Raw genomic sequence first — 11,308 nt, 5'->3', positions numbered from 1 at the left:
CATTTTGATTTAGAAGAGAGCCTTAAATTCAACTACAATTTCTTTGTAACTGATAAAATAAAAGCAGGCTGAAGAAGCTACTAGATATTATATACAAAATTTGAAACACTCCATATTTTTGGCATTTGTTCACCAAACTTCAGAAGCACATAATAGCACAGAATCTTTTACTTTTTTATTCCAAATCAAAACCTGAGCTCTCTAATACTTAACTTCTGAAGAGTTGCCATTGTAAAGTGCAGAGTTTCTCTGTACCTCAGTCTTAGGTAAGTTGCTCAGTTATACTCTCACAAAGCTGCTCAAAGAAGAGACTTGGTCATTCGAGGTGAAAAGACTTAAGTTTAGGCTCTGCAGGCTCAAGCAAGCTGCTGTTTTCTTCATGTGAATTGCAACAGTATTGGCAATGAAAGCATGGCCACCTCCTCTGCACAGCTTAGAATTGGGCAGAAAATTAAGAGCATGATGATTGTAAAGACTGTCCTTCTCCAGCTAAGGGATTTTAGGATTCTCTAAACTGGACTGATTACTGACTTAAATTGAAATAAACTCTGACTCCCAAAACTACATTTTTGGATACAATATTAAGTAATACAGGAATTTTAGCTTAAAAGCAAGCATAGACCTAACCAGGCACCATTTTTTCTACAACATTTAGTGATGGAAAAAGTGCATTTGCAAGTATATATTGGTCAGGCATATCAAGTTTTTTCTTGGATTGAAGTCCAAATAAAGCTTTTTTTTTCCCCCAGAAATATTTTTTTCCCATTCATTTGCCCACTTTATTACAATAGTCCAGAATAGGGACAATATGTTGGAGAGAAATTTAAAAAACAAAACAAAAAACAACTAAAAAAAAATTGAAGTTGGTTAGTTGTTTAATCTGACACCAACTACACTTTTCAAGGTAACTATCTGTAATGTGGTTATGTACAAACCAGTACTGTAGAGACACACCTGCATGGCACTTTAGAATTCTGCATTCTAGAAGTAGGACAGACCTGCATTTTTGATGTTTAAGGTCGCATATCAATTTTGGGATGTGCCTCAGAGACTTCAGTGGACTGAACTACAGATGCAGTAAGAGCTGTTAGACTCTTAGCTGCCCCATCAACTCATTGAAACAAGCGCAGTGAATCAGATAAACCTACCTTAAATCAAAGCTGATACAACAGCTCCACTGACTTTTCACAGACTATTGTTCTAATAGTTTGAAATATGATTGCACAAAACTGGAAAAGTATTTGGATACATAGAAAATTGTACAATTCAGTTTACTAAAATTTTACAGTATTTCTGGTTTCAAGGATAAATACAAAGCTTGACACACATTCATATGTGGTGATTTTCAAAGGGTAGATGGAAAGGGGATATGGAAGACAAAATAGAGTTTTTTTACTACTGAGAACAGCAGAAGAGCCTTTTATTTCCCCTGTGAAAAGCTGCCTGAATTCTGAAGCTGAAATTGAAGCAGCTAGCAGGAGTTTGCATGTGGAAGGGCTCAATTTGTGAATTGTGTAAGAATTCACAAAGTACTGGGCAGGATCCAGATGTAACAATGTCAGCTGCTTTCTACCATTCCTTATAGTATCATACCTTTACTGGTTAACAGTGGGTCACGGAACAGTGGGCTACTATCACATGCTGTTTTAAGAGTGTTTTGCCCTGAAAAGGCCTAATGAAGCATGAAGTGAGAGATCTGGGGGTAGTGAACAAAACCTACCTGCCCTGAATGAGTGAAAAAGCACATTTTAAATGGCTTCTACTGGAAAAGATAAAGAGTTACATGTGCATTCAAAAGAGATGGAGCACCCTGGACAAATGAACAAAAACTCCACCACATGGCTGGGGTATGAACAAGATGCCAAACAAAATTCTTTCTTGTTACCATTCAAAAACTTCCTGTGTTTTAACTAAAAAGTCCTTTTGATTCACGTCAAAGACATGACTGAAAACTCACCACGGCTCATTGCAGTGCTCGTCCACTTTCCATTAGCAGTCTCTTGAAGCACACGACATAGTGGTTTATAAGAGAAAAACGTCAATGCACAAAATTTAGAATAAAGCCAGGTAGAAAAAAAATATTATGTCTAAAAAAAAATGAACCCTTAACTAGTCCAAACTGTATCCAGTAGGTTCCATGACTATGTCATTATCACCAGATTTCTGATCTAGGAGATCAGAAATAAAACACATTTGACCCAAGAGAAGGAATTTAAGACAAACAGCTCAACCAATTTTATTAAAAATGAACTTTTGAAGTTTTGATGGAAGATGAAATAAAGGGTAAGTTAGGTGTGCCTGACATTTTAAGAATATTTTTCATAACATCGTAAGAGTATTTCTCAATGTTTAAAGAACGATTGAACTGAGTGTTCTGAAAGTGTCAGGTCACCAAGTTGTGAAAATGACACAGCAATTAGGGTCATATAATCAAAGTTTAATGAGAAGTTCAAATTAACACTTATTATTGGTGCACTACCTGAAATGGTTTTGAAAATGTAATTTTTGGTGCTTCTCTGACACCATCTGAAATCTGTTTCAACACCTGTGTCTTGTTCTGAAAAGGCTTAAAACACGAAAAGAAGGAACAATTGTTTTTCTCCTTCTCTTATCTCCCCTTCACCATTTTCTTGGATGAAAAACCCTAATCTTCTTCCAGCATAAATGGAAGCAAACAAGGTTTAAACATTTGAAAAGATATAAAGGTTTATTAAATGAATCCAGATTTGACAGATATTACATTAAATTAAACAGCAATAAAGTTTTACTAGGGTTTATGTACAGATCACAGTGATTTTTCATTGTGCAATGAGGGCTGACTTTGTAACTTTGAACAGTACTGACACGTGAGCTACAACAAGCAACCAGCAACACACAACATTAGCCCAAGTGAACCTCGCAAATGGAGCAGTCCAAACTGATTATGCAGCACACAAATGCCTGCTACCACTATCACTACTTACTACACAACAGAATATTTATAAAGCAGTCAAGGTTTGCCATAGAAAAGTGCAAAACATGGGAAGTCTGTACACAGTACAGTACAAAAAGGAATCATGCTACAGTCATTGAAAGCTGAAAAATAATTCTATAGCATAGGAAGCACTGCATTACAACTCTTCTGAATGGCAAGCAGATGGGCTGAGGAACAGCCATATCTTCATTGCTTTCAAAACTGTAAAATCCCTGTTTATCCATTTAAACATAGTTTAGTACCTATATTTGATCCATAACAATGACTTTCTACAGTGGAAGATCACATTAGTTAAAGCTCAGTAGCACACATATTCATTGATCAAGCTCATTTACAGGAAAATCTACAGCATGTTCTTCATTGAAATCATGAAGCATTTATATCATTTGGTTACAAGGCAATTGAGTTTACAATTCATATTTATCACTTAAAACCTCAGATTGGGCAATTAAAAATATATATATATAAACTCAAAAATAAAGGTTGTTTTATTAACATTTAACATTCTTGTTCACTGATGTAGAATATCAAAGGCCTATGGGCTCTCTTGCAAGACAACAGTCCTTATGCAACAGTCTATATGCAAAAGTACACATTAACAGAAAGAACTAAAATAAAATGAACTTCAGGTAACACCCTACTTTAATAGGAACTAAAATAAGTCTTCTAGTCTTCTTAAAAAAAAATCCATAAATCCAGAATTCCTAGTGCAGTGTTTACCTGCATGACCACTCCGACAGAACTACATTAGTGGGCCATGAAGTCCCAGCAGAAGCACTTGTGCAAATAAATAAAACAGCCAGGTAATAACACCTCATTAAGTCCAGGACTGTAGAGAAAATAACTGATCACTTAAAATAATGCTTCAAAATGTTTTGGTTTTATTTTTTACTTCAGAATTTTAATTAAAAAAATTGAAAGCAGTTTTGTACTAGAAAGCATGCTGACGAGGTCAGTAGTTAGGTGTATGTACACATGGCTCGGAAACAATGTAAAGTCAAAGGACTATCATTATTAACAACATTGTATTCACTTCCTCAGTCTCCATCATGATGAGTGTCAGTGCATCCACTGCCAGCAATGGATAAGAGTCATAAAAAGAAATTTCACAATCTCCTGTTGTTCAAGCATTTAAAACTTCTAACTGCCACTGTGGCAAATTACTCAATTTCAACTTCACTTCCTCAGATCTGAAGAGGACGTTTGAAATTTGAAAAAAAAAATCCTATATTTAGCACACTTTCTTGCAGTACGTAAATTTGCAAATAAGAAATTGATGTATGTAGTATTCAGAATCCATAAAATACCATACACTTGCACATTAAGAAAACTCCCCAACTGTTTGCTCCCCCTTACACAAAATAAGCTGTGTTTTATGTGTTTCAGTTTTTCCAACTGATTTAGAATAACTAATTCAACACATACAAAGACAGTGGGCCAGGTTCATTTTTCCAAGAGAATAAGGTACTTACACTAGGTTAAAACTGTAATTTCCTATGGATTGTCTTGTATTTCATTACACATTCCTACACAATATTTACTGATTGGCAGCTGGGGCCACCAACTTGCACAACATCAAGACAGCGTTGTGATATTCCAGAATTATCATTTTGAAATGTCCTGATTTTGTTACACATTGTGCATTTTTGACACGAGTTATACAATCTCGTTTAGTAAGATTTGCTTTATGAAGAAATAATCTAATACCCTAGAAGTTACAGGTTCTCAATAGCACTTCTGTACGGTTTAAACAAAAAAAAATTGAGATCACTTTTCCACAAGGAGACTCTAGTAACAGATCTGCCATAAAATCATAAATATGATAATTTTAGTAGCAATTACTAGAATGCCTCCTCTTTCAGATCAAAAAGGTAGAGAGTAGTTTTTGGGAAAAACTGTCTGTATGATCTAATTAAACAGTATTACGTAGAGCCATAAGGCATAGTAGTAGAACTCCAGAGAGCTGATGTGTTTTGAGGAAAAAAAAAAAATGTCTAAATATGGTAATTTCACTAGAAGTTATCTAAACCAACATCTTAAAAAATGTCATTTTGTTTTTTGTAATTGAAGGACTTCAAAATCAACTCCCTTATATTAAGACAAGTATCGCAACATGTAACATGAAAAAAAAAATTAAAAAAGAGATTCTGCCTAGTATTCAATCTACCTTCATCCTTCTGTGCATCCATATATAGAGATACATACATATGCACATACTGGTATCTAGTGCTACTTAAAATGAATCAATATTGCAAGTACTTCCAAAAAAGTGTGCTCAAGCTGCTAGAAAGATGTTAACACAGGATGAAAAAAGAGACTCTGTGCATCTAAGGTTTGAACTCTGTACATATGAAATTGCTGGCAGCAGGGACTAGGACATTTTCAAAAAAGGAGCAGCAGAAAGATAAGGCTGTACTACATATTCAGTCTTCCCTCTGATATTATGAAGTGTTCAGCATTCTACAATAACTATTTCACTAACAAAAAAGTTCTGTTATGGCTCATGCTTTACATTTGGAGAAGACAACAAGCTTGTGAGGGAAGAATTCCTGTCAGAGCCAGTAAAAGCCCTTTTAGCAGGATGGACTGACTTGCATGTTTACAGTGAGTTTTCATGTGAGGAATTTCATTTCAGACAGTGTATAATCACTCAAAATTCTGGTTTTCAAAGAGACGTAATTGTAACAGAACTTCATAAATTAGCCAATAAGATACATCTTCAACAACAATAAAACATGCCCTGGTCTTTCTGCTTTCAAGTACTATGGTTGTAAGTGTGAGGCATTGGAAATTTTAGGTACAAATCTCTTTTAAAACGTAATTATTTCTGTTTTTTACAAAGAATTATAAAATGTATATAAGATGATGAAAAACTCATTTATCCTTTTTTAAGACTTTTATTCCTAAAGAACTTCTTGAAAAACATTATTTGAAAAATAAAAATCATAGACTCTGCAAAGTACAAAAATTTACATCTTTGCACAATTCCTGTGCTTTAGTTGTACTGTATCCATTATATACATATATACTAATTTGTGCTTTTAATTACACAACTTTAGTATAAACTTATAAAATTAAGTCTATGAGTTAACTATGCAAAAAGGATCTGGGAATAGCAGGAAACTTAATTCAACCATAAGTTAAAAAAAATAATCCTAAAAATATCATTTTACTTAGTCTACTTCAGAGTAGACTATCATTATTACAATTTAATAAACTAAAGTCAAATGTTTACAGCAAAAAATTATTCCTGCCTGCCTCCATTTTTTATGACATTGACTAATACACATATCTGAATGCAGTATCATTCTTAGCCACAAAGAAAATCTTCTTTTATATCTGAACTCCATCGTTCTTCAGACTTGCTCTTCACACTCCAGTTTCCTTCCAGACAAAAAAAGAGAACACAACTGAAGGTGGACTATTTGAACTTAGTAACAAGTATCAACCTATCACATTTATAAGAGAGAATATTCAGAGTACAGAATTAATCTGACAATCTTACCACTCTAGAACCTGCATTCTTAGTAGTAAAACCTTACAGTTAAGAACTATCACATTTCCTTATCTGTCAAATCAATCTTGGTATTTCTTTTTACACACTATTTTAAAAAATTCAAGGACAGAAGGACTTAAGTATTTGTATGCAAATAAACCTTCAAGAATGCAGACAACCAAATCCTGTGAGATGATTTTTGTCACTTCAACCCATTATGAATCAGAAAACGTAATTTCTGCATGTGCTTCTCACTCACAGGTCTGCAGTGTTTTCAAGGGAACTCTTGACATTTGGACATACCTTGTCCAGTGTAGATGTAACACTCAGAAGTTCTTGAAAATTTCTAGATCTTTAGGAGGTACCGGAGGTGTCTTGTTCCAGTCATCTTCAGGATAAGCTTCAAAATTGGAAGTATCCCCATCATTGGATACTTTGGGCACTATGGGAGGCTAGTAGAAGAAGCACAACAAAAATGTTATTCGTTTCCTCAATGAGCTCCTCTCCATCATACTATTCTGTAAAAGATCTATTAAACAAATGGAGTACAGATTTACAGTTCACCCTTTTCCCTAATAATGAATGGCATGAGAGAGAAGCTTGCAGCAACACATACACATTCCTACTTTTTGCAATTTTACACTAATGTGGTTAAAAACCACTTAATTAATACACTTAATATAGATACCTATTTTATTAAGCACTAGCTTCTTTTCAACTAAGAATCTTCATAGCAGCATGGGAAACTGCTACCATATTGAGGGAAAAAAGCCTCCTCTTCACTACTTTCAAATAGACTGCTTTTGAAGAAGTTGAAATTACCAATTTCTGTCTATCAACTGTGCTTTTTCCTAACCTAGCAATAAATTCAAGCAGATAAAGAAATTGCTTCGTTTGTTTTTACAGAGGATCCTTTCAGTTTCTAGTACAGCTCGTCAGCTTCACAGTACCTGTAGTTTTAACTTGTCTGAAGTCTAACATTGAGAATGCTCTGTGCTTCTGGCCACAGACTACGAGTTAAAGATCCCTTCAGGAACATTTCATTAATTGTAGGTATTAATGAAGGGACATTCATCTCTCTATCCTCTTCTCAGCAACTGAGAGCTTCACTATCATGCTTGACTCCAACAGAATGCTTTAGAATGAGAAAACCTTATGGATGATCAGTGAACTGGCTCAAAGTTATACCACAGACAAAACTATAAAGTATAGCAAGATGCTATTCTACATATCCCCAAAATGATAAAAAGTCTGGCTTTCACTAGCTCATGAGATCTGATCTTTTGGGCTTTTCAAAATCAGTAGGTTTGCAATGGGAAAGATGGGTCCCTGTATGATAGTACTTCTAACCTTCAGCCAAAACCAGAGTCCTAATTTTGTGTCTGGCAGTCACAGTAATACTGCCCAGATGCTGAGGAAAATGTGCAGAATCTGCTCTGCCCCTGAGAAATGTCTGCTTCACTGTGGGCAGCCCCTGGTACCCCTCCTCCCTGTAAGCAATTTGGCAGAAAAACCAGTTTTGTGAAGTGACACACAGAAAGAAAAGAACAAGAGAAAGGATGACTAATGAATGATGATCACAATAGTGATTGCTATTGTTTATATGGTATTGATATTCAAGACCTTATTTGGACCATGAATCAAAGCGTAATTTATACAATAGACAAATCAATGTTTTTTACAGGGAAAATGGAACATTGTTCCATGCATTATTTAATTTTTCCATCTCTTCATCAGTATGAAATTGTGGGAAAAAATTCTGAAGAATATAGCTGCCTCTATACATAACCAAGTAAAATTCTGATCTACGTCACATCCCTACTCAAGTTTAATTAAGCGCCATCTCATCTTCTAAGAGGTTAATGTAACCATCACAAAGATTAAGAAATAAGTTTTGTATTCATAATCTGAATGCCACAGTGACTCTTTTTTGATTAATTTTTTAAAATAAAAATGCCACATAAAGGATGTTTGGACCTGAGACATTTGATTGTACATCTAACAATCATTTTTAATACTATTTGTTTTTTATTGCTTTGATTGTCATAAACTTCAGAGTTCATATATTATTAAACAGGTTATCATCCAGTTTGTGTTCTTTGCAAGGTTTCAGTGAACAGAATTTAAAGTAAATACCTAAGTAATGATTAAAAATAAAACAAATCCACACATTTCAAACACTGTAAACTTATTTTTCTTAAAGAGAAAAGTCATCTACAGCTTTGTATTAGATATTGTTTACAAGAATACACCAAGAACATTTTAATATTGTCCTTTTTTTTCTTTTTTGCAAGAACTCAAGGTATCTACCTGGAATTTAAGTGCAAGAAACTTATGCAAAGAGAAAAACCCAAATGTTTAATTGGTACTTGATTGACTGCACGTGGTAACTCAACCTCTGCTACAGAAAACCACTGCTGTAAGGAACTGTACAAGTTAGAACTCTGAGGAAGGAAAGAAAGAAGGCAGTTTTACTTCCAAAGGCCTTTAAAAAGCATTTCGTAGTGCTGATAGCTTTTGCAAACATCTGCCATCATACAATACTAGAATTCAGTGCTATAAAAAAGTATGTTGGAATTACATTCATAAATACCTCTCTTTCACCTTCCCTATTCCTCCTACTCCCATGTGCTTCCCATTTTATTAAAACATCTACCTGAACTGAACTTGGCACAAAAATTTAAAGCCCAGAGTAAAATACTTCCATGTATGTAAGGACAATGAAAAAAAAAACAAACCCAAACAAAAAAAACCACCCCCCAAAAAAAAATCAAACCAACAAATTAGCAATCCCAAATAAAAAGCCACTTACAACAAGTAATCACTTACAAAACCCTAAACCTGCAAACTAAATTTTGTATTAACTAATTATCTTCAGCAAAATAAAGCAGGATTATTTTTTTAGACAGTTCGCATACAGACAAAAATGCAAACAGACACTCATATAATTAACTCCACATTGCAAAAAGGCAAATATGCATTTAATTACTAAGTGTGCATATAGACATGTGGTTATACACACACAAACACACAGATGCAACAGCCAACAAACCTTCAACAGATCAGCTTAAATGAACAATGATTTCTCCTTGTGATGTCCTATACAGTATTTGCAGAATGTACCTTTAGTCTCCTTTGAGGTACAGCATCCCAGTCTATAGACCTGAACCATCGATGTCTCTTCACATCATCTGCTCCATTCTTTAAGGAAAGAAATCAAAATAACTGTTTTTTAAGCTACATGTATGCCAAATCATGTATTTCATTACAAGAAGTGTGATACCTTTTTTCTTTTTTTCAGGTGATAATCATTAAAAGATTCTAAAGGATAAATGCACAGTGTTAATTCACTAGTAGGTCCTGAGTTCCAGCAATAAAACCCAAAAAATTTTGGTTTGGAGTTTCTTTGGGCTTTTTAGCATTCTTCTGACACAATGGAGATCAAGGACAGGCTTTAAAGTACCCACAAAACCATTCATTACAGTCCTATTTACTTTTGTTTTCACCAACATTTTAGAGAATGCCTTTTATTCAGATATACTTTCTAATTCTTGCACGATTAAAAAATAACTGAGGGTTGGTGGTGTTTTAAATAAAAATAATGTCTGAGAAGCACATAGTTTTTTTTAAATACTACAGACATTTAATGCTGACAGGAAGATGTTCTCAGTACTGTTACGAAAGTAAATACATTAAAACATTAGTTTTCACTTTAGATATACAGCTAAAGGTGTATTTGCCTTGTAATGATTATTTTCTCTGGGATGCCTTTTTTATTTATGTACATAAGAAACAAAAATGTCTCTTTTTTCATGATTAATCTTGTTTCAAGCACAGAGTTGCTCTCTAGGCATTAAGCACTGGGGAAAACCAGCTGGTTCTCTGTCTCAGGCCTGATCAAAGCACAGCACTCAAGACTATAACACATACAGCTCCACAAAACCAAGCACTATGACACATTTGGGCTTTTTCAGATTTATGTGGAGTGGAACTATCCATGCTCATATCCAATGAGGCTTCAAGAACAGGAGAACAGTATCACGCAGTTCCCTCAAAAGCAGATCTGAGTGACTGCTTCACCAGAAAATGCTTTGTGGGATTTATATCTTTTTAAAACAATTATGACAATGGAAAAGGATCAGACACAAGTCTGACCTAGTGCTCCCACCCTAAAATCTGCTCCTAATTATAACTGCTTCTGATTAAAGAATTTTAGTCAATTGTAGGGAAAACCCCAAAACAAACCTAAGCAACCAAGGTCTAAAAACATCCCCCAAAGCAACACAAAACCCAGCCAAACACATTTACCAAAGCCCATGTTTGAACAAGTCAAGATTTGCTTTTGTTCTTGTTTTCCTTCAAAATTGTCCAAAGATATAAAAGTTTTCACTGGTAAATGATTTTAAAAATTTTCAGCTTAAGAAATCCTCCTGAAAAAGACTACAAAGGATTCTGAAGGATAAGAAAAAAATTATTTCCTGTTTTCTCTTACCAGTTGAACTTTGTGTCATAAAAAGGCTCCAAATGGAAACATTGGACAGCTGGTTAAAGCATTTATATTTATATTAATATGTTAAGAAAACCCTGGATGATTGTGCACCTTTTACCATCTTCACCTGTTTTCACCATTCAATGTGCTTTTGGGCCAAAAAGCAAACCTCTAACATCCCTTGCCCAGAGAAATAAAAATTTTAGATGTCTCTAAAGAGAAAGATTATACAAGCTAACTTCAGTATATATTGTCTTCATAAATCTGTTTGGATTAGGGTAAATAATTCTTCCTGGTGGAAGAGTAATTGACTGTGTTTAATCAGACCCACCAAGACAATGACCAGGTA

At 34.4% G+C, this 11,308-nt stretch overlaps 1 protein-coding gene across 2 annotated transcripts in view; it reads right to left on the bottom strand.

Moving 5' to 3' along the window:
* Positions 1-2,688: 2,688 nt before the first annotated feature.
* PRKX (protein kinase cAMP-dependent X-linked catalytic subunit) overlaps positions 2,689-11,308 on the bottom strand; it is a 54,963-nt gene continuing 46,343 nt past the window's right edge. The window contains exons 7-9 of one of the 2 annotated variants that reach the window (XM_064407765.1): positions 9,594-9,671; positions 6,774-6,922; positions 2,689-6,358 (exon numbers count right to left, since the gene is read on the bottom strand). In XM_064407765.1, coding sequence (XP_064263835.1) covers positions 6,797-6,922; positions 9,594-9,671 — 204 coding nt within the window. In that variant the 3' untranslated portion in view covers positions 2,689-6,358; positions 6,774-6,796. Of the gene's footprint in view, positions 6,359-6,773; positions 6,923-9,522; positions 9,672-11,308 lie in introns of those variants that run through there. The other variant, XM_064407766.1, reaches the window with a different exon arrangement.

The sequence above is a fragment of the Passer domesticus genome, chromosome 2 (genome assembly GCF_036417665.1).
Source record: "Passer domesticus isolate bPasDom1 chromosome 2, bPasDom1.hap1, whole genome shotgun sequence".
In the NCBI taxonomy this organism is placed as follows: Eukaryota; Metazoa; Chordata; class Aves; order Passeriformes; family Passeridae; genus Passer; species Passer domesticus.
The sequence above is the reverse complement of the archived record's forward strand: the minus strand, read 5'-3'. Positions and strand labels throughout refer to the sequence as shown.